At 45.0% G+C, this 24,912-nt stretch overlaps 1 protein-coding gene across 1 annotated transcript in view; it reads left to right on the top strand.

The window, feature by feature from the left end:
- The window catches only part of LOC138259868 (sulfotransferase 6B1-like), a 437,893-nt gene that overhangs the window by 234,971 nt on the left and 178,010 nt on the right, over positions 1-24,912 (top strand). The window contains exon 4 of the mRNA XM_069207816.1: positions 11,306-11,432. Coding sequence (XP_069063917.1) covers positions 11,306-11,432 — 127 coding nt within the window. The remainder of the gene's footprint in view (positions 1-11,305; positions 11,433-24,912) is intronic.

Here is a 24,912-nt window from a genome sequence, read left to right on the forward strand (position 1 = left end):
TTTGTGTCATAGTATACATAGACGACATCCTCATTTACTCTAAGAACTCAGAAGAACATACCCAACATGTTCGTGCAGTATTATCAAAGTTAAAAGAAAATCATCTTTTTGCTAAGTTAGAAAAGTGTACTTTTAATGTCAGCAAGGTGGACTTTTTAGGATACTGCCTGTCACCTCAAGGAATAACTATGGATGTAAAGAAAATCAGTGCTATTGCTGATTGGCCAGAACCATCCTCTGTAAAAGATATTCAGAAATTTCTGGGTTTTGCCAATTTTTATAGGAGGTTTATTGCACATTTCGCAGACATTGCGGCCCCAATAACTACCTTGTTGCGGAAAGGGCAACGATTTCTTTGGACTGATGAGGCGGCACACGCCTTTCAACTCCTAAAACAAAAGTTCACTTCAGCCCAAATTCTGAAACATCCTGATCCTGACTTGCCTTTTTTTGTTGAAGCGGATGCTTCACAAGTAGCTTTAGGAGGAGTTCTCTCTCAACGAGATGCAGTAGATGGCCAGTTACATCCTGTAGCCTTCTATTCCAAAAAGTTATTACCAGCTGAACAAAATTACACTGTGGCTGAAAGGGAACTACTAGCTATCAAAGTAGCCTTTTCAGAATGGAGGCACCATTTAATGGGAGCCAAGTACCCAGTTACAATCTTTTCTGACCATAGGAACCTACAGTTTTTTGGATCACTTAAAGCACTAACACCACGTCAGATGCGCTGGTTAAATTTTTTTAGCACATTTGACTTTGTAATAACCTATAGACCAGGTGCACAACAAATTCAATCTGATATGTTATCTAGATACGGACATACTTCAGACATGAAACAAGATAAAATAGGAGAACCCATTATTCCTCCCCAAAAGTTTTTGGCACCAGTACAACAGAAGGATTTCATCACAGATCTATATAATGCACACATGCAAATAGCACCTCAGGATTGGTTAAAAGATTCCCATAACACAATACAACGAGGTTTATTGTATCACGACAACATGCTGTTAGTGCCCACCTCTGAATTACAAACATAGGTGATAATTTGGCATCACGCCTCACCGTTGGCAGGTCATCCTGGTTGGGTAAAAACCCTGGAAAATGTGCAAAAACACTTTTGGTGGGACACTATAAGAAAGGACATTAAGCAATTTGTCACTACCTGTCCAATTTGTGCAAGACATAAATCTTCTCATAAGGCCCCTGACGGTTTGTTAATACCAATGCCAACACCCAAGCAACCTTGGCACACTGAGCGTAGACTTTATTGTAGGTTTACCACCTGTAAAATCTTTCACAACAGTGTTGGTTATAGTGGATTTTTTTTATCTAAAATGGCACATTTTGTACCATTACGGAAATTACCCACGGCGACAGAATTTGCCGATATTTTTATAAGGGAAATTGTGCGTTTACATGGTTTGCCAAGCAAAGTGGTGTCAGACCGAGGGAGCCAGTTCAACTCTAAATTTTGGAAAAAATTATGTAAAAAACTGAAAATAGATGTGGCATTATCCACTGCTTTCCACCCAGAGACAGATGGACAGACTGAACCAAACCTTACTTCAAACGCTACGTTGTTTATTGGCTGATTACTCTAGTGAATGGTTGGAAGCTCTCCCTGTAGCGGAGTTTGTTTATAATAATACTGAGCATTCAGCTCTACTTTGCTCACCATTCTATTTCTTGCAGGGGTATCATCCAAGAGCTATACCCATTTTGTTAGAAGATTCTCTGTTACCTCCAGTAACGGATAGACTAACAAGGTTAGGTGACATACAAGACAAAGCCAGGAAACATTTATTAAAGTACAAGGAAAGCATGAAAAGACAAGCAGACAAACACAGATCTGAGGCCCCAATGTATAAAATCGGTGACAAGGTATGGCTCTCCACAAAGAACCTAAACATAGAGGGATCCCGGAAGCTGCAACCACGTTTCATTGGACCCTTTAGTATAACTGCCATAGTAAACCCGGTAACAGTAAAATTTGATTTACCAAAAGAATATCCAGTACATACTACATTTCATGTGTCCTTGCTTAAGCCGTACAATCCAAAAACCCGACCTGAACCACCACCTCCACCCATACCAATTAAGGGAAATCTAGAATATGAAGTGAAAAGCATAAAAGACTCAAAAAGAATTAGTGGACGTCTGTTTTATTTAGTAGAATGGAAAGGATATGATGAATCTGAAAATTCATGGGAACCAGCATCATATGTACATGCCCCACAGCTGATTAGACGGTTTTATTTAAAAAATCCAGGAAAACCCCGTCCTGTAGGAGGGCCTTTGAGGGGGGCAACTGTTAGGGTTTGTACACAGCAAAGAGCATGTCCCCTCTCACTGCACTAGTGGGTTCTGTAATAGCTCCCTTTTAAACTTACTATTGAAAGCCTTTCTTGTTATCTCACCTTCCCCCCCCCCTAGGCTTCTGTGTATGTTGTTTAATGTGCTGTTTTGTTTACACATTGGGCCTTGCTTTTACCAAGGCTTCTTTAAAACACTCCTCTCTAGGCCATGTGTTACTTTAACTCATTTGCATAATAACTGAAACTCTGCACACCTTTCAAGAACATGTGCAGCATGTGAGGACCACACCCAGCTCTTCAAACCACACCCAGCTCTGCACACCTTTCAAGAACATGTGCAGCATGTGAGGACCACACCCAGCCCTGTCTATAAAAGGCAGCCCTCGAGCCTCGCCCAGTGCTTGTGCTCGTCTACCTCCCGCTTACCTGAGGACAGATCCCTCGGCGCTGGCACTCCTGCTCTCTACAGACTTTCATTGGCTTCAATGGGCGCAACTGCTGGCTCTTCCTTCTTCCGGTTTCCGGTTCCTCCTTGCCTCAGCCTCTCTCCTACAAGCAACCTGCAAAAGAGAAAGAAGACAAGGTTAGACTGATCAGTATCTCTTGCCAGCAACAAGTAAGTGCAAAACTTTTATTACCTGAAAGAACTTTGACAACAATTTCTGGATTCGTGTATAGACAATTTGAAACAAGATACCTTCCACGAACATTGTGATTCAAACTCTTTGTTACAACAATACTTTGCGGAACTTTGTGAAGCAAACATTTTTTTTATGGAACTTTTAAGAATCGAACCGTGGAAACCATTAACAGCAAGGCAAACAGTAAATCAAGGACTTGCACAAATTACATGCTGTATTTTGACGTAAAAGTACAGTATTTGTTTTTTAAAAGATTCTGGAAATATGGGAAAAGTGAGTCTGCTATTGGCAATTTAGGCTTTAGTTATATTAAGATGAATGTTTGATATTGATAATTCTGATAACGGTATTTGTTTAATGTTTTAGAAGCTTTAGAGTAATAGAAAGCACATCCCAGAGCAGTAACACATTCCAAACCTGGAAACTAGAGACCAGGATCCAAGAGGTACTTTTAGAAGAAAATTTCTAATAAATAAAGGGATAGTCAGGAACCCAGTTAGGAATAGGATGTACTTATCTGTTCTTTGTTTATGTTTCATTAGGCACCAGTTTCTACCGAAGTCAGAGAGGGCCGCAGATTTGTGCAGCACTTCAACAGTGGAAACGCAAGAACGCTGTTGTCTCTTTATTTTATTTTATCCACTTCCCCCCTTCCCTTGAGCTTCTGTTCTTAGTGTCAGGGTGGGGTCGGATTGTCTTCAACCTCCATCAGAACTGAACAAGGACTCAGGTGAGCTGGGCTTTGACAGGCGCTGACATGGTCCTGCAGGGCAGCTTTCCTAGTGGATTTGATGAGGTGGTGGTGGGATTTGATGTCAGATTTGAAGGCCCGAGGCCCCCAGGGGCTTACGGTTTCTCCATCTTTTTCTCTAACTGTTTTCAGGTGCGTCTGGAGTCCAGGGAAGAACTAGCTGGCCTTCTTAAAGTCATGTTTATCTGGTTACCTGAGGTCATTCAGAGTGGCGTTAGGATGTTGGCGCATTTGGAGATCCATTGGTGGAAGTGTAGTGCTAAGATGTTTGCGTCTGTGGCGAGGGGAGGTGACGACTTGCTGAGGGTATTCATGAGCTGTAGCTCGGTGATCTGGTTCCATTTGCTATGTAGGGAGCCAGTGGGTGCATAGGTGGAGGGTAGGTGTGGTGATGGAGAAATGAATGCATTGGTGGTTGGTCCAGTGTAATGTGGAGGTGTTGTTGACGGTGATATTGCTAGCTGAGAAAATGAAGTCAAGTCTGTGTCCAGTGAAGTATGTTGGCGAGGTAACCAGTTGCTTGAGGCCGATTGTGGTGAGGTTCTTAAGCAGGAAAGTGATGTTGTGATTGTTGCAGTTGTCAATGTGATAGTTGAGGTCGTCGAGGAGAAAGTAATGCATGGAGGCAAGTGCTTGGGGAGCTTTAATGTTAACGGTTCAGTCGCTGAAGACTGGGTGGAGGCTGAGTGGCCTGTAGATGAGGGTGCAGCAGAAGGTGGACTCAGGGATGATGTAGATCTAGAAATTAAGGTACTCATGAGGGGAGAGTGTTCTTCTGCTTAGGTTGTCAGGCGGAGGGTAGACATGTGTACGATGGCCAGGCCGCCGCATGGCCAAGCGGGACGTTTTTTGCGGATCAGTTTGTAGTTGCTAGGTGGGGCGATGGCCGGTGCTGATGCTGGGTTTGTCCATGTTGCAATGAGAAAGGTGATGTCCGGGCGTGTGGAGTCTAGCAGGTCCCAGAGTTCTACAACGTGTTGGTGTATGGTGAGGGTGCTGTGGCAGTTGAAGCAGGAGAAAGGCCTTTGTTTGTCTCTGGGTGATGTGAGATGGCAGGCTATGGAGCGTCCTGTGTTCAGTGCACGTAAGGTCTTTGCGTTGGAATGATAATTGGTCAGATGACTAGGGTTTGTGGCACTGAGCGTGGTCCAGGCATTGAAGGGAGTAGAGGGGCTTGCCTTTGGTGTGGTGGCCACCAATAGGAAGGGAAGAGAGGTGGGCGTATCCAGCCAGCTGGGAGGTAGGAGGGTGGGAAAGCACTTTGCAAGGAGGGGGTGGGGCTGAAGGTACGGAGCGTAGGAAGAGGTTAAGGCGCAAAAAGGTAAAATTGAGAAAAAAGAGGAAAAAACTGAAAGCAAAAGACACACACTGACAGATGGGTACTAAGCCACCAGTGATGAAGTGCAGGCGGGTGCCTGCTGCAGGAGGTGGGCCTCGAACTGAGAGTCAAGCAGGCTCTCAGTCCAATTTGCAGAAACAGCAGCAACAGGTGGAGCTGCGCAGAAGGAAGCAAGCAGGTGCTGACCAGGAGGTCAGCAGAGTCGTCCACTCAGTGTACCGCGGCTGCCATTAAGAAGGGGAGGGAGGTGGGAGGGGTCCAGTCAGGTGGGAGGGTGAGAAAGCATTTTGCAGGGAGAGGGGCGGGGCTGCAGGGGCAGCAGAGACAGGGATGGAGTGCAGTGAGAGGGAAGGGTGCCAAAAAAGAAAAATGGAGAAAAGGGAGGAAACGAGACAGAAAAAGAGACAAGAAGAAAATATAGATGACAGAAAGCAAAAGACACACACAGACAAATGGCCACTAGGGATGAAGCTCAGGCGGTGGATGTGGGCCTCGAACTGAGAGTCAGGCGGCTCTCAGTCCGATTCGCAGAAGCAGCAGCAGCAGCAACAGGTAGAGCTTAGCAGAGGGAAGCGAGCAGATGCTGACCAGGAGGTCAGAGGAGTCGCCCTCTCACTGCGCAGTGGCCGCCATTAATAAGGGGAGGGAGGCAGAAAGGTCCAGTCACCTGGGAGGCGGATGGGCGGGAAAGCACTTCGCAGGGAGGAGAGTGGAGCTGCTGAGGCAGCCGCCACAGGGACAGAGGGCGGGGAGAGGGAAAGACACAAACAAATCAAATGGAGAAAAAGAGGAAACGAGACAGAAAAAGAGACAGGAAGGAAATATAGATGACACTAGGCCACCAGGGATGAGGCACAGGCGGGTGCCTGCGGTTGGAGGTAGGCCTCAAACTGAGAGTCAAGCAGGCTCTCAGTCTGATTTGCAGCAGCAGCAACAGGTGGAGCTGCGCAGAGAGGAGCGAGCAGACACTGACCAGGAGGTCAGAGGAGTCTCCGACTCAGTGTGCAACGGCCTCCATTAAGAAGGGGAGGGAGGCAGGAGGGTCCTGTCAATTGGGAGGCGGGCGGGTGGGAAAGCGATTCGCAGGGAGGAGGCTGGGGCCGCAGGGGAAGATGAGCAAGTCATTATATATATAGGGCCAGATTTATAATTTATCTGAATAGCAATTACCTAATTGCGATTTTCTGCGAATTGCAATATGGTAATCGCTATTTGAATGTATGAAACTCCAGGAGTTTCATTTAGCAATTCCCAATGGCTCGCAAATCAACCTATCTCATTAATATTCATGAGGTACGTCCCTGGAACCACTGCCTGCTCTTACAAAATGTTCTCACATGCATTCACAAAGGAGAAGGGGGTCCTCCGACTTGCGAATGGGTTACAGTCTACTTGAAGAAGGTGGTAAAATGTGAATGTTTGCGACCACATTTCGGTCACAAAACATTCCTGCATACCACTGCAATTCGGTATTAGGAAGGTACGCCCTTCACCCGCCCCTTCCTAATACCCAGTCGGTTTGTAGTCACAATTCCAAATTGCTATTCGGGAACAAGTTACCGAATCGCAAATTGGAATTCATAAACACCAAAATGCATTTTTGCGGTTGCAAATGGCCCGCCATTTGCGACCACAAAAATGCATAATAAGCCTGGCCCATAGCGTTTCCATAGTACTGTCTGATGTCTATATGGATTTAGATCAGCGAGAACAAACTTAGCTTCAAAGTGATGTACATAGTCCTGCCACACTTAGAGTGAAAGTACTGCCCACCAATGGTGTAATGTGCCCTGGAACTCCGAAACATTCTCTGTAAGGGTTAGTCTGCTGCACTCCTGGACAAATTGGCATGGGGTGTTATACTGCCAATCTTCCTGATAAAAGACTCTCCTCTATGGAATCCAAGGTGGAGTTTGAAGGAAAACTAGTGTACAGACTCTCAATGTCGAGACCTGCCAGCAAGTTATTTGAGGGGTCGAAGGGGTATATATGACATAACATACCTAGAAGGTCCATCCTGTCCTTCAAATAGGTAGAAGTTTGTTGTACAACTAAGCGGAGAAAGAAATCAACAAATTAAGTTAGTGGCACGAGAACAAAGCCAATGTACAACACTATTGGATGACCTGGTAGAGTTATCTGATTCTTATGTACCTTAGCTGAGATGTAAAAATAAGGTATCACTGCATTTTCCTTCAATAGGCCCCAACCTGATGATGAAGCATGCTCCTGGACAACCACAATGGGTAAGGGTCTTGTATAAAACCTTAAAGGATTCGACTACGTTTTTATGATGCAAGCCCATTCCCCTCAGATTTTCATAGTAGAATTACCTACCCTCTTTTGATTAATTTTCTCACACAAATTAAAGTCCCTCATAACAGTAATTTTGTTGGCTTTGTTTTGTAAGTGAAGGTGGTCCGTCTTGGAGATTTTTATCCTCACGCCGGTTTTAGTCTTCCATGAGGAAGTGTTCCGGGTTAGATTTCAAAATTCATCCCTGATTATTTTTGTAACATTTTTGTAGATTGAGGTTGAAGGGTACAGGATGAAAAACTCAAGAGATCTATGCTGCTTGATTTCTAGTAGGGGGGGTGATTTTGGACTTCGGTTGCTGAGGGAAGGTGAGCTGCATAAAAATTGACTTTGTGGGATGCAGGGGTTTATTAGTGAGTAGTGGTGGTAACTGTTGTCTGCACAGTAGTGGGTGTTCAGGCTTTGGTACTGGTCGGTGCACCTGGCACTGGTAGGCACAAAGGAGTGTTAGTGTAACTAATGCATGGGTGCAGCTATGCTGAACTAGGAACTGAAAATAAAGTATCCAAGGTTTGACAGATTGAAACAGCATGGTGAGGTTGAATCCTAATTAGCATGTGAGTCTTATGTTGGAGACCTTCTCCTTAGATTACTATCTTTGGTCTCTTTAGAGTTTTAACAAGATCTCCATACTCCAGTGCAGACTCAGTATGATTCACACGTTCTGGACGGATGGGGTTAAGAAGCTTCTAGATAGAGATCTTATTGGTGGTTTGCCGCCTCTGTCACCTAGAGGAAGGTAAGAGAAGCCTTTTTTCTGCCCATTGCATTGTAACTTAAGAAGAGAGTGTTGCTCTTGGGCCCCTTATGAAATCCAGGATGCTTATAAGGTCTCACACACCACCCGAGAAAGTTCTGGTGAGAGACTGGCAAGATATCAAGGCACTTTCTAAGTCATCATGAGAGAGGGCTAGAGTGCCACCCTGTGGTCAGATGGAGGGCAGACTGCAGCATTGCTGTGGGGGACACTACCAACAAAGAATTTCCTCAGTGTGTCATGCCTGTCAGGCAATTCCCAAAGCCCACTGTCATGCTGAGACCTTCCAATAGGTGTATCAGGTGGTTTGCGGGGTATAGTAGAGTTGCTTCTGGATGGTGGTATGATGTTATTCAAAGCTCTGAGAAGGAGCCCCTGTAGGAAAGTACCATCTTGCCTGGCATGTTACCCCCATATTTCACTGTATATATGTTGTTTTAGTCTATGTGTCACTGGGACCCTGCCAGGCAGGGCCCCAGTGCTCATAAGTGTGCCCTTTATGTGTTCCCTGTGTGATGACTAACTGTCTCACTGAGGCTCTGCTAACCAGAACCTCAGTGGTTATGCTCTCTCTGCTTTCCAAATTGTCACTAACAGGCTAGTGACCAATTTCACCAATTCACATTGGCATACTTTCCCTAGTATATGGTACTGAGGTACCCAGGGTATTGGGGTTCCAGGAGATCCCTATGGGCTGCAGCATTTCTTTTGCCATCCATAGGGAGATCTGACAATTCTTACACCGGCCTGGCAGTGCAGCCTGAGTGATATAACGTCCACGTTATTTCACAGCCATTTACCACTGCACTTAAGTAACTTATAAGTCACCTATATGTCTAACCTTCACCTGGTGAAGGTTGGGTGCAAAGTAACTTAGTGTGAGGGCACCCTGGCACTAGCCAAGGTGCCCCCACATCGTTCAGTGCAAATTCCCCGCACTTTGTGAGTGCGGGGACACCATTACATGCGTGCCCTGTACATAGGTCTCTACCTATGTACAGCGTCACAATGGTAACTCAGAACATGGCCATGTAATATGTCTAGGATCATGGAATTGTCAGCCCAATGCCATTCTGGCATTGGGGGGGGGACAATTCCATGATCCCCCGGGTCTCTAGCACAGAACCCGGGTACTGCCAAACTTCCTTTCCCGGGGTTTCACTGCAGCTGCTGCTGCTGCCAACCCCTCAGACAGGTTTCTGCCCTCCTGGGGTCCAGCCAGGCCTGGCCCAGGAAGGCAGAACAAAGGACTTCCTCAGAGAGAGGGTGTTACACCCTCTCCCTTTGGAAATAGGTGTCAGGGCTTGGGAGGAGTAGCCTCCCCCAGCCTCTGGAAATCCTTTTCTGGCTATTTAGGGTCTCTGCTTTGGGGAATTCTTCAGATACCGAATGCAAGAGCTCACCAGAGTTCCTCTGCATTTCTCTATTCACCTTCTGCCAAAGGATCGACCGCTGACTGCTCAGGACGCCTGCAAAACCACAACAAAGTAGCAAAGACGACTACTGCAACCTTGTATCTCTTCATCCTGCCGACTTTCTCGCCTGTTTCCTGGTGGTGCATGCTCCGGGGGTAGCCTGCCTCCTTCTTGCACCAGGAGCTCTGAAGAAATCTCCAGTGGGTCGACTGAATCTTCCCCCTACAACCGCAGGCAACAAAAGACTGCATCACCGGTCCTCTGGGTCTCCTCTCAGCACGACGAGCGTGGTCCCTGGAACTCAGCAACTCTGTCCAAGTGACTCCCACAGTCCAGTGACTCTTCAGTCCACGTTTGGTGGAGGTAAGTCCTTGCCTCCCCACGCTAGACTGCATTGCTGGGTACCGCGTGATTTGCAGCTGCTCCGGCTTCTGTGCACTCTTCCAGGATTTCCTTCGTACACAGCCAAGCCTGGGTCCCGACACTCTAACCTGCAGTGCACAACCTTCTGAGTTGTCCTCCGGCGTCGTGGGACTCCCTTTTCTGACTTTGGGTGGATTCCGGTTCACTCCTCTTCTAAGTGCCAGTTCCGGTACTTCTGCGGGTGCTGTCTGCTTCTGTGAGGGCTCCCTGACTTGCTGGGCGCCCCCTCTGTCTCCTCATCCAAGTGGCGACATCCTGGTCCCTCCTGGGCCACAGCAGCATCCAAAAACCCTAACCGCGACCCTTGCAGCTAGCAAGGCTTGTTTACGGTCTTTCTGCGTGGGAACACCTCTGCAAGCTTCTTCACGACGTGGGACATCCATCCTCCAATAGGGAAGTTCCTAGTCCTCTTCGTTCTTGCAGAACACCAAGCTTCCTCCACCCGGTGGCAGCTTCCTTGCACCCTCAGCTAGCATTTCCTGGGCATCTGCCCACTCTCGACACTGTCGCGACTCTTCAACTTAGTCCCCTTGTCTTACAGGTACTCAGGTCTGGAAATCCACTGTTGTTGCTTTGCTGGTGTTGGTCTTCCTTGCAGAATCCCCCTATCACGACTTCTGTGCTCTCTGGGGGTTGTAGGTGCACTTTACACCTACCTTACAGGGTCTTTGAGTGGGCTATTTTTCTAACCCACACTGTTTTCTTACAGCCCCAGCGACCCTCTACAAGCTCACATAGGTTTGGGGTCCATTCGTGGTTCACATTCCACTTTTGGAGTATATGGTTTGTGTTGCCCCCATACCTATGTGCTCCTGTTACAATCTATTGTAACTTTACACTGCTTGCATTACTTCTTTTTGCTATTACTGCATATTTGTGGTATTGTGTACATATATCTTGTGTATATTTGGCATCCTCATACTGAGGGTACTCACTGAGATACTTTTGGCATATTGTCATAAAAATAAAGTGCCTTTATTTTTAGTATATCTGTGTGTTGTGTTTTCTTATGATATTGTGCATATGACACCAGTGGTATAGTAGGAGCTTTGCATGTCTCCTAGTTCAGCCTAAGCTGCTCTGCTATAGCTACCTTCTATCAGCCTAAGCTGCTAGAAACACCTCTTCTACACTAATAAGGGATAACTGGACCTGGTACAGAGTGTAAGTACCCCTTGGTACCCACTACAAGCCAGGCCAGCCTCCTACAGCACCTTAGCCCTTACCATCAATTTGCTAACAGGCCTTCAAAATGCAGTGACCTGATATGAACAAATTGTTGTAATCCCCTAGGAAAAAATACCTGCATTATTTTTTAGATGTCTTTTATAATTCTTTTCAGATGCTGGTGATCTTCAGAAACCCAAAGGACACAGCTGTGTCTTTCTTCCACTTCTACAACAAGAACCCTTTGATACCATCCTTCAAGTCTTGGGACGAGTTTTTTACAAGGTTTATGTCAGGAGAAGGTACAATATAATATTTTCAGGATTAAGCAGTGGTTAGCTGACTGTCATTTTGTGCTGGCATAATTTTTCATCTCTACAAATGTTATTACTAGAATGCAGATTCAGAGAAGACCACATTGGATTGGGGACTATCATCTTTTGTTGTCATCTTAGCACCCAGATGACACTGTTGCATAGGCCCTATCACATGGTTAATGTGTGTGTGTGTATATGAGATGTGTGTCAGTGTGTGTGTACATATATGATCAATGGCATGTGTAGCTGCAGATACACATGTTGTGCATATATCGCCATCTAGTGTTGGGTTCGGAGTGTTACAAGTTGTTTTTCTTCGAAGAAGATTTTTTTCGAGTCACAGGATTGAGTCACTCCTCCTCTCGGTTGTAGTGCGCCTGGACATCGACTCCTTTGCTAGATTGTTTTCTTTCCTCCGTCGGGTTCGGACATGTTCCCTCTCGATCCAGTACTTTTTGTTTGGGACTACCTGAACTTCTCTATCCTTTATCTTAAAATTGGTATAGTTTTCAACGGGGTTTCTTACTACACTCGATCCGATTGTAGTGTTGGGTTTGATTAAACACTCTTTCGGGCGCTTGCGTCCTTGTCGTGCCTCTTCTGGCCTACTGCGTCCCAGGCTTATGGATCGGGCTCCATTCCGATTCTGTCCTCGGTGCCACACCAAGTTACCCTACATCGGCCAGCATTCGGTGTGTAACCTCTGCCTTTTTCCAGACCACCAAGAAGAGACCGTGCGGCGTGTCAGTCCTTTCGATCGAAGAAAACCTTACGAGATTGAATAGCAAGGCGGTTGGAGATGGTATCATTGTCCACAGAGCAGACACCCAACATCTTTTGTGAGGAACAGGCACAGATGGCAGTCTCCATTCGAGAGTCTGACTCCGACCAAGATTCAGGTGAGGACAGCCGGTTACTCCCTGCGACGCATGACGTGAGTACACCAGCCCCTTCCCAACAAACTAAAAAATAACAGAAGGCCTTGGATATCCCACTGCTTGCTAGCCATGGGTCGACCCAAAGATATCAAATTGTCGACAGACCCTCATGTTTGGCGCCGAAAAAGACCAAGACTCACTCCCAACAACAGTTTCGGCATTGAGTTGAAAGATGGAGGCTTCCACTTCGGAACCGGGTCTGGTTCATACTACATCAGAGCCGAAACATCCACGCTCCTCTTCGGAGCCGAAAAATCGAAGCCCATCTTTGGAGCCAAAAACACTTTCCCCTACTGCTCAGACCACCTTTTCTACCCCTATGAAACATACTGCCACCAAACTTTCGAAGCAGTCACTAGGAGGCAGAAAACAGGTTTCAGCTTCAGAACAGGAGGGAAATGAGACAGACATTTGACCCATTGTTGAGGACATGGACCAAAAACAAAGAAGGATTAAAATCCAGAAAGAGACTGGAAAGATTATTGCCTCTCCTCCTCCACTTACAAAAGAGAAAATTAGCATTCCGGGAGAGTTAGGATGCTGGCCCTTCACTGGTGAAAATATTTAAATATAAGGAAAAGCCAAAGACTGTTCAGCTTTCTCCACCACATTTGCCTTATCTTTCCTCTTCTCCACCACCTCATACTCCACCACCACCACCACCAACTTCACCCACACCGTCTCATGCTTCTGCACATGGAGACTATATGGGTGATTAGTATTTAGAACATGGATCCATGGGACATGTGTGACTCTGATCCAACCCAATGATCCTAATTTGTATCCTACAAGACCATCCCCACCTGAGGATACCACAGCCTATGATCAGGTCATTTCCAGAGCAGCCGTACTATCATAGTGTGCAGATGCAATCTGAGCCATTCGAAGAGAATTTTCTATTTAACACTCTTTCCTCAAGTCACAAACAATACCAATGTTTGCCAATGCTACCTGGTATGCTGAAACATGCAGATGACATTTTTAAAGAACCAGTCAAGGCCAGGGTGTTAACACCTAGAATAGATATAAAATATAAAGTAGCACTAACTGGTCCAGTTTTCATTTCACAGCAGCTACCACCAGACTCCATTGTAGTCAGTTCCTCCAGAAAATTTGCAAATAACCAGTCCACAGGGGATACTCCTTCCCCGATAAAGAAAGCGGAAAATTTGATGCAGCAGGCAAAAGGGTGGCAACCTAGGCTGAAAATCAGTGGTGCATTACCAATTCCCGAGCCCTTTTAACTAGGTACGACAGGGCACATTGGGATGAAATGCAGGATTTCCTGCAATACCTCTTAAAGGAACACTAGAAAAGGCTGCAGCAGGTAGTGGAAGAGGGACAAATTGCCAAAAATCAGATCAGATCAGATCAGCACTAGACGCAGCTGATACGACAGCTAGAGGAATAAACACTAGCATCACAATTAGAAGACATGCTTGGTTGAGGTCCTCAGGCTTTAAGCCTGAAATACAACAAGCGGTCCTTAACATGCCTTTTAATTAGCAGCAACTCTTTGGACCGGAGATGGGCCCAACCACTGATAAATTAAAAAAGGACTCTGAGACAGCAAAGGCCATGGGAGCCCTTTATACACCACCTTTTCGGGGCTCATTTCGCAAACCTTCAATTTAGAGGAGGTTTTAAGCCAAAAAGTTCAGCGGCCTCTACGTCACAGCAAAAACATGGACAACAATATTATCCCTGGGATCTTTAAGGGGCTCTTACAGAGCAGACAATTTCAGATTAGGAGGTAAATCCCCTGCTGCAAGAGGTGCCTCCACCTCATCAAAGCAGTGACTTTCCCTACACTCCCAAACAGCATACATCTCCTGTGAAAGGAAGACTGAAATATTTCCATCCTCATTGGCAAAAAATTACAACAGATCAATGGGTATTGTCAATTATCCACAATGGTTATTGCCTACAACTTATCTCCACTCCACCAAACATTCCACCCCATTCACATAGGCTTTCTCTCCAACACATTGCTCTGTTAAAACAAGAGGTACAATTTATTTTGCTCAAAGGTGCAATAGATATAGTTTCCATCTGTCAGCAAGGGGCAGGAGTATATTCTCTATACTTCCTCATACCAAAAAAGGATGGCACACTCAGACCAGTTCTCATCTCAGACCTCTAAATCAATATATCCTGTCAGAACATTTCCACATGGTCACTTTACAGGATGTCATTCCCTTATTACAAAATCAAGATTACATGACGGCATTAGAACTAAAAGTTGCTTACTTCCACATTCCTGTACATCCAGCACACCGCAAGTATTTAAGGTTTTTGATAGCAGGCAAGCACTATCAATTCAAGGTACTACCCTTTGGAGTAACAACAGCGCTAAAGTTATTCACAAAATGTCTAGCAGTAGCTGGTGCATACCTCAGAAGACAGCACATACATATCTTCCCTTATATAGACAACTGGGTAATAAAAGCCAACACCATTCAAAACTGTCAACTACACACACAGTACACAATAGGTACCCTACACAAATTAGGGTTCACAATCAATTACCAGAAATCTCACCTTCAGCCAGCACAAATTCACCCTTATCTAGGAGCAATTCCAAACACTCAGTCAGCATTGTCCTACCCAAATCTACAACGAATCAAAGCGTTTCACACACTCATATGCCAATTGCAGGTCAATGGAACTTACACAGTAAGGTTTGTCATGAAGCTATTGGGAATGATGGCATCATGCATAGCATTAGTGCCCAATGCACGTCTAAACATGAGACCACTTCAGCAGTGTCTTTTGCAGCAGCGGTCTCAGGCACAGGGTCAATTACACGATCTAGTGTTGTTGGACTGCCAAACCTACAAACCTCTGCAATGGTGGAATCACACCAACTTATCAAAAGGGCGGCCATTTCAGGACCCTTTGCCACAGACCATAATCACCACAGATGCATCAATGACAGGTTGGGGAGCCCATCTCAACAATCTTACAATACAGGGAGAATGGGACTCAATCCAGCAAACTTACCTCATAAACCACTTAGAATTAAAATTGCTGGCAGTATTCTTAGCCGTCAAAGAATTCTGACCACAGATTATACACACAACAGTCTTAATAAGGACAACATGACAACAATGTATTATTTGCACGTAGGCACATCAACATTGGTACACAACACTATTGGATTTGTCTGTAGTACCACTTCACAAGCTCCCAAACAGACCAGACCTATTGACTCAAAACAAGGGTCAGATCAAGCATCCCAGTTTGAGTATGCTCAACCTAGCGATTTGGCTCCTGAGATCATATAATTTGGATATCTACAGCTTTCACCAGAATTTATGGACATTTTAGGCAGTGCTACGCAAATAAATGGAAGTGTTTTTTATATTACTGCCAACCTAAAAACATTGATCCACTTAAAGCATCAGTACAAAATATTGTATGTTATTTGTTCCATTTACAAAAAGCAAATCTTACATATTCATCTATTAAAATTCATTTTATAGCAATATCAGCCTACCTCCAAAACAGAAAACATACCTCTCTGTTTAAAAGCTTTTATGAAAATTCTTAAGAGTTATTTCACCTACAGTTCTACCAGCTCCTGCATGGAATCTTAATTTTGTGCTCACAAGACTTATGGGTCTGCCTTTTGAACCCATGTATTCTTGCGGTCTTGTCAGCGAGACCGGATCCTCGGGGTTGGCGCCTGTTCCCAATATGTCCACCTCTTGGCAGCTCCAAACTCTACTAGCTATCATAGTCACAGAGTTAAAGAATGGCCAAGTGGGGGATGGGGTTTTGGGTTGGGAACAGCGGGGAAGGAGACCTGTGGAAGCAAAAGCTAAGAACACAATAGCAAGATTATTCACATTAATCTTCATGAACTTTGTTTTAATTATCTATGCTCTAATAACATGAGATATCAAGAACATTTCAATAACGTGACCTTTTTATAATCATATACTCTGAACATTGTACTCTCTCAAGTTAATCCTTAGAATAGCAATTACGTCATAACAAGAATCAATGAGTACATTTGTTCCCAAATAATTAACTGCTATAGGATTCACGAATGATACTGTAACATAAGCAAACTGACTAAACTTGTTTTGTCTAGAAAGATCACACTCTGTTTGATCTGAGTTTCAAGATTCAATTGGCCAGAAATTATTGCGCATCTTATTGCCAGACTGCGCATCAAGACTCAAATACCTAGAATGATTGCGCTCTTTGCCGATCTGAACTGCAAGTGTTAATTGCCAAAAATGAATCGTGCACACTGTTGACGATTCAACCATCAAGATTCAAATGCTTCAAAATGATCGTGCACTCTGCTGATCCGAACTGCAAGGGTTAATTGCCAAGAATGAATTGCGCACACTGTTGACGATTCAACCATCAAGATTCAAATGCCTCAAAATGATTGTGCACTTTGCCGATCCAAACTACAAGGGTTAATTGCCAAGAATGAATTGTGCACACTGTTGCCGATTCAACCAACAAGATTCAAATGCCTCAAAAGATCGCGCACTCTGCCGATCCGAACTGCAAGGGTTAATTGCCAAGAATAAATTACGCACTCTGTAAATCACAAGGCCAAAACTCAAATATTTCTAGAAACTGAGTCGAGGGCCTACCCGACCTCCGCCTTACTGCCCTGCTTGAAGATCAGCAAAATAATGAGGACAGGACCAGGAAAATGCCTAAGTAGGCCTCCGGAACAGGAGTTCAGGAAAATGCTGCTGCTCTGCCCCGGGACCTCTGAATAGTGAGCACGTGGAGCTGGGCAGGGTCCTTTAAATAGACCCAAGCCCCGCCCACGTGCCACACCCAGCCAGGCTGCAGGAAAGGCTTGAAAATGAACAATACATTGCAAACAGCATTAATGACATTTCCAGATAAATACCTGGAATGCAAAAAGTTAATATACAATATCAACACAATGCATGAATTATTACATTGCATAAGGTTTGTCATTTTGCATTATGCTGCCCATAGAGCGCGCACTGTCCTGGTGTTGACAGGTCTTCAGTTTCTCTCATGGAAGGTTGCTTTCCTAGTAGCAATTACTTCCTCAAGAAGAGTAAGTGAAATTCAATCATTCACTTTAGAAGAACCCTTCTTCCAAGTACACAAAGACAAAATAGTACTTAGGGCAAACCCCAAAATGTTTACCCAAAGTGGTTTCACCATTTTACGTTAATCAGTCAGTGGTATTGCTAGTCTTCTTTCTACAGCCAGATTTAGTTGCTGAAAGAGGTCTCCACACTCTTGAGCTTAAAAGAGCTCTCAATTATTATATAGAAAGAACAAAAGACTTTTGAAAATCTCAACAACTTTTTGTGGCTTTCCAACAACCTCATAAGGGTAATCCCATTTCCAAACAAGGATTGGCCAGATGGATAGTAAAGTGTATTCAGACTTGCTGTCTTAAAGCTAAAAGGCAACTATTCATAACTCCTAAAGCACATTCAACTAGAAAGAAAGGAGCTTCAACTGCATTTTTGGGAAATCTACCAATGGCAGACATATGCAAAGCAGCCACATTGTCCACACACATTTACTAAACATTACTGTGTGGATGTGTTATCTCGACAACAAGCAAATGTTGGTCAAGTAGTGCTTAAAACACAATTACAAACTACTTAAACTCCTACAGGTTAACCACTGCTTACTTGGTAGAGGGAATGCTTTTCAGTCTATGCACAGCATGTGTATCTGCAGCTACACATGCCATTGAACGGAAAATGTCACTTACCCAGTGTACATCTGTTTGTCGCATGTAGTGCTGCATATTCACATGTACCCTCCCTCCTCCCCGGAAACCTGTAGCTGTTGTAGTACTTATGTTAATATGTATATACATTGCATGGACATTTCTTTACTTGTGTTATACAATTCTTCACGCCTTACTTCACCCTCCTGAGGGAGAACAATCTAACAAAGGATTTGATGCCCATGTGCACTATCACCGAGAGGAGGAGTCACTCGATCCCGTGACTCAAAAAACGAAGAAAAACAACTCGTAACACTCCGAGCACAACACTAGATGGCGATATATATACAGCATATATGTACAGCATAATTTAAACTGCTACAAGGGTGCTGCAAATGAAATACAATAATGTTTGTCTTTCTTCCTGAAATCGAATCCAGGAACACAAATGGTATACTGTGAAATAGCAGCAGTCCACTTCATAAAGTTTACAACAGCTTTAGAAGGAAATGGGAATTGATGAAGCTGGGTTGTGCCCTCTGGTCCCTTAAAGTGTGTCCTGCTATCACATCCGGATGTACACCAGAGGCTTAAGCAGGCTGTACCACTGTCTCATGCTGTAGTGGACAAAGCAAAATGGGATGACACAACGGACAGGGTGAAAAGAGGTAGCTGAAAGCCCCTTTTTAGTAAGTATATTATAGGTATTATTTTAGTAAAGGATGGGGAAGAAACTATGCCACCTTCGAGGAATAAACACAAGAAGAGGAAAAAAAAACGTTGAATATGAAGCAAGGAAATGAAACGGACAAGAAGGATAACCAGTGTTAAGGCTAACCATTGTTAAGCAAAAGGTTAACCTCAAACCACTGTAAGTATTTGTATAGTGCCAAATGGGTCTAAAGCAACATACAGTTATACAGACAGCTACATTGTACTTCAGGCCATATATACATGCATATACTGTATGCATGGCCTTCACTGTTGTCAGGCCTTGCAGTCAACCCCCCTTAATCTCCAAACCCCATGCGACACACAGCCATAGGCAATGGGTGGTGTGAGGTTTGGAGCTTAAAGGGGGCAAAATTCAATATATACACTTAGGGGGACTGCGTGGCCCACCCCAGGGACCACCACCTCCCCGGGGCTACCTAATAAAAATTGTTGTGGGCCAAATGGACCCCTCGAAATATATAGGGGGCTGCACGGACCCTCCAGGCACCACAAATCACCACCTCCCAGGGGCAACATAATAAAAATGTGATCACAGGGAGTTTTTAGTCAGAATTCATCCTCTAGTTTGTGACTGTGTCTTACACCTACTCCATCACGCATCAAGGGGCAATGTTAGCCCACTTTAGCCATTAACTGATTTCACTATGAGCTATGGCAAGCTGCCCTTTCACAAGGAGCACATCAACTGTGCTGGTTGTACCATGATTATGTGTACTATTTTGAGACCACAAAAACAGTTTTGGCTCTAGCCAGTCTTTTTTTTAATTTAGATTTGATGAGGGCCTGGCAGCTTCCCGAAAAATAAAGTTTTGCAAAAGCCATGAGAAACAGTTGGTCAAGAGTCTGGCAGCCAACACTAGAACTATTGGCTTTGCCAATGCTTATTTTTGTTTTCCAACTTCCCCCACTGTTTCTTTCTTTGCTCCCATCTCACATGTTGCTAACCCCAGCGCATTGTTACACTCCCAATGCACCCTCTTGTTCTTTGCTCCACCTACCCTTTGAGTTATTTTTTTTCTTTTCCTTTTAGTAATTTTTGTGTGTGGAGACCGGCTGTTATAATGTGCTAGAGGAGCTGGCAGCTGCAGTGTGGTAGAGGACTGCTCCTTATCCTCCTTATTGTCCTCCACCATCTTGGAACTGTAAATTGCAATTTAAAAAAATGGCTGTTGCATTATGCTGCTTACTTGCTCATGTGTTTTCAAGCATGCCCATTGACATTGGCAAAGCAAAAAGATTGTGGGTAATGCTTTTAAAAGGTGAGGCGTAATGCTTTTAAATAGTGCAGACGTTTGGCTCTGCCAGTGCTTTTTGGGGATGACGGCGTAAGATTTCATTTTACTGTCTAGACATTAAATTGTGCGATGAATACCACTGATTGTGTAAATGAATGTTCATTTGTTACCAATGTGATCTTCAGTTCTGCCCAATATCCTTCCTTAGCTTGGGATTTGTATGTTTATCTTATCTATGGAAATTAGAAAGTAGGCACAATGATAAAATGATAGAATACTTTCAACATGGTGCACACAGTGAACTCTTGTTTAAGGAGACTAGAAGATGATGTTCTCCGTAGCGCTGAGAATTTCCTTATTGTTCATGTGCCTCAGGCTTACCTGTGCTTGTCAGTCCATTTACCCCCGGCACCTTTGATTTATACTTTGATGCAAGCTCCTCACAGTAAATCTGTGACTCCAAGCTACCTTATACTAAGTGCATAGTTTGTAAAATGATAAGTGCCAGGGCCCTTCTCAGGAGGTGTAGGAAGGTAGCCTCTTTCTAGCCTTGTTACCCCCGCTTTTGGCCTGTTTGTGAGTGTATGTCAGGGTGTTTTTACTGTCTCACTGGGATCCTGCTAGGCAGGACCCCAGTGCTCATAAGTTTGTGGCCTGTATGTGTTCCCTGTGTGGTGCCTAACTGTATCACTGAGGCTATGCTAACCAGAACCTCAGTGTTTATGGTCTCTCTTTGCTTTAAAATTGTCACTGCAGGCTAGTGACTAATTTTACCAATTCTCATTGGCATACTGGAACACCCTTATAATTCCCTTGTATATGGTACCTAGGTACCCAGGGTATTGGTGTTCTAGGAGATCCCTATGGGCTGCAGCATTTCTTTTGCCACCCATATGGAGCTCAGACAATTCTTACACAGGACTGTCACTGCAGCCTGGGTGAAATAACATCCACGTTATTTCACAGCCATTTTCCCTGCACATAAGTAACTTATAAGTCACCTATATGTCTAACCCTCACTTGGTGAAGGTTAGGTGCCAAGTTACTTAGTGTGTGGGCACCCTGGCACTAGCCAAGGTGCCCCCACTTTGTCCAGGGCAAATTCCCCGAACTTTGTGAATGCGTGTACACCATTACATGCATGCACTATATATAGGTCACTACCTATATGTAGCGTCACAATGGTAACTCCGAACATGGCCATGTAACATGTTTAGGATCATGGAATTGTCACCCCAATACCATTCTGATATTGGAGGGACAATTCCATGCATCCCTGGGTCTCTAGCACAGAACCCCGGTACTGCCAAACTGCCTTTCCGGGGTTTCCACTGCAGCTGCTGCTGCTGCCAACCCCTCTGACAGCTTTCTGCCCCCCTGGGGTCTGGGCAGCCCAGTCCCAGGAAGGCAGAACAAAGAATTTCCTCTGAGAGAGGATGTTACACCCTCTCCCTTTGGAAATAGGTGTGAAGGGCTGGGGAGGAGTAGCCTCCCCCAGCCTCTGGAAATGCTTTGATGGGAACAGATGGCGCCCATCTCTGCATAAGCCAGTCTACACCAGTTCAGGGATCCCCCAGCCCTGCTTTGGCGTGAAACTGGACAAAGGAAAGGGGAGTGACCACTCCCCTGACCAGTACCTCCCAGGGGAGGGTGCCCAGAGCTCCTCCTGTGTGTCCCAGACCTCTGCCATCTTGGATTCAGAGGTGTTGGGGCACAATGGACTGCTCTGAGTGGCCAGTGCCAGCAGGTGACGTCAGAGACCCCTCCTGATAGGTGCTTACCTCTTTCAGTAGCCAAACCTCCTTTTTTGGCTATTTAGGGTCTCTCCTCTGGGCTATTCCTCAGATAACGAATGCAAGAGCTCACCAGAGTTCCTCTGCACTTCCCTCTTCAACTTCTGCCAAGGATCGACCGCTGACTGCTCCAGGACACCTGCAAAACGGCAACAAAGTAGCAAGACGACTACCAGCAACATTGTAGCTCCCCATCCTGCCGGCTTTCTCAACTGTTTCCTAGTGGTGCATGCTCTGAGGGCTGTCTGCCTTCACTCTGCACTGGAAGCCAAGAAGAAATCTCCTGTGGGTCGATGGAATCTTCCCCCTGCCAACGCAGGCACCAAACTTCTGCATCACCGGTCGTCTGGTTCCCCTCTCATCCTGACGAGCGTGGTCCCTGGAACACAGGAGCTGGTTCCAAGTGTCTCCCACAGTCCAGTGGCCCTTCTGTCCAAATTTGGTGGAGGTAAGTCCTTTCCTCCCCACGCCAGACAGCAAACCTGTGTGCTGCATGATTTGCAGCTGCTCCGGCTTCTGTGCACTTCTCCAAGGATTCCTTTGTGCACAGCCAGCCTGGGTCCCCAGCACTCCGTCCTGCAGTGCTCAACCCACTGAGTTGGACTCCGACATTGTGGGACCCTCCTTTTGTGACTCTGAGTGTCTGTTCCGGTACTTCTGCCGGTGCTGCGTGCTTCGGCAGGGGCTCTCTGAGTTGCTGAGCGCCCCCCCTGACTCCTCCTACAAGGGGCGACATCCTGGTCCTTCCTGGTCCCCAGCAGCACCCAAAAACCTCCACTGCGACCCTTGCAGCTAGCAAGGCTTGTTTGCGGTATTTCTGCCTGGAAACACTTCTGCAACATCCAGCACGCTGTGGGACATCTTCCATCCAAAGGAGAAGTTCCTAGCCCTTTTCGTTGTTGCAGACTCTTCGGCTTCTTCCACCCGGAGGCAGCCTTTTTGCACCTTCATCCGGGGTTTCCTGGGCTCCTGCCCCCCCAGACACTATTGCGACTCTTGGATGGTCCCCTTCCTTTACAGGTCCTCAGGTCCAGGAATCCGTCTTCAGTGTTTTGCTGGTGCTTGTGGTTCTTGCAAAATCCCCTATCACGACTATTGTGTCTTTCTGGGGTAGTAGGGTAACTTTACTCCTACTTTTCAGGGTCTTGGGGTGGGGTATTTTGGACACCCTTACTGTTTTCTCACAGTCCCAGCGACCCTCTACAATCTCCCAACGGTCTGGGGTCCATTCGTGATTCGCATTCCACTTTTGGAGTATATAGTTTGTGTTGCCCCTAGACCTATGTTTACCTATTGCATCCTATTGTGATTCTACATTGTTTGCACTACTTTTCTTACTGTTACTTACCTGTTTTGGGTTTGTTTACATATAACTTGTGTATATTACTTACCTCCTAAGTGATTGTATTCTCTGAGATACTTTTGGCATATTGTCACTAAAATAAAGTACCTTTATTTTTAGTAACTCTGAGTATTGTGTTTTCTTATGATATTGTGCTATATGATATAAGTGGTATAGGAGCTTTGCATGTCTCCTAGTTCAGCCTAAGCTGCTTTGCCATAGCTACCTTCTATCAGCCTAAGCCGCTAGAAACACCTCTATTCTACTAATAAGGGATAACTGGACCTGGCACAAGGTGTAAATACCACAAGGTACCCACTATAAGCCAGTCCAGCCTCCTCCAGGAGTCCACTGTAGCTTGCACCACCCTTTTCCCCTACCAGCGCCAGTGACAGTATCAACACAACTACTAGCCACCACACTCCTAGAAGTGTGTCAGTTCAGACTATTTCAGGTTACCTAAAGGTATATAAATGGTGTCGGCAACAGATATTTTAATCAATTTTGATGTACATTGAATATTTAAACAACTGTTGTAGTGCTAGCCTCGGAATTAGACAGACTGCGCCGCCATGCGGCAGACAATCATAAGAGTTGGTGTTGAGAATTAGGTGCCAGTGCTGAGCACCGGAAACAGCTGGCCCAAATTAAGCATTGCTTATACTGTCTGTGCACCCAAACGCAGTCTTCACAGTCTTCCTAGTTGCCCACAAGAATAACAACAGAGGCCCGATAACATTTTGTTGTTGTGTACAATGTTTTTCTGTCATACTCACAATTTGTATGTGTTCATTTGTGAAAGATATTTTTAAGTTTTGCCATTTGGCATTTGTTACTTATACAGGTCTGTTTGTTGCATCCTGTTTTATGAAATAATTGGTCATTTACGAATTATTAGGCAGTTGCAAAGGCAAATGTGACTAATTTCGTAGTTTAGCCACAGTCATTATGTTTTACACAGCATGTTTTTTTAAGTACTCAGTATGGTATGACCCCTTTCCCCTGTTGAATAGGAATTTGGATATCAGCATTTAATATATATAAATAGCTTTGTGAAATGGGTCCACTGGCAGAAGTGTTGTACCAATTGAGAAAGACTGTAGGTTGAACAGCTTGCTGAAAAGCAACAGACTGGCCCAGCACTACCACAGAGGAGGAGGAAGGAGCATATTTTCAGAAGAGTGCCTATCTTCAGCATGCTCAGTGAACAGGTAATGAAGCTTTACTGATCAAATACTCATTCCATAGTACACATTAAGGATTGGATCAAGACAAAATTGGCGCCTCAACAAGAATCCATACAGCAGTGTCACCTTTGGCCAAGCTATTGCCTGTTGTTCATTTATGCATAACTGAATCCATTAAAGGAACTTTTGTTGTTGCAGCTGGAATTTCCCAACACACCTTCTCTTGGAATTTACAGCTAGTTCTTGAAGCCTTGTTAAAAGACATAACCCAATGTTTCTAATTTCCTTAAGGCTCAGGTGGGTTGGCTGCTGACAAACTGTTTTTATGCTCTTCCTTCATTTACTTGTGGGGTGTGTGCTCTCTGAGTGGCCAAATGACTTGTGGTGCAGGATTAATCACCACACATTGCCATGCCAAATTACCTGGGTTCCCACACAAATCATATATCGACTAGCAGCATTCTGCGCCTCATGATGGACATGCAGCAAGGGAGCAACTGTTCTTGGGCGAATATTATTGACATTTTACCTGTATGT

Source organism: Pleurodeles waltl, chromosome 9 (genome assembly GCF_031143425.1).
Source record: "Pleurodeles waltl isolate 20211129_DDA chromosome 9, aPleWal1.hap1.20221129, whole genome shotgun sequence".
In the NCBI taxonomy this organism is placed as follows: Eukaryota; Metazoa; Chordata; class Amphibia; order Caudata; family Salamandridae; genus Pleurodeles; species Pleurodeles waltl.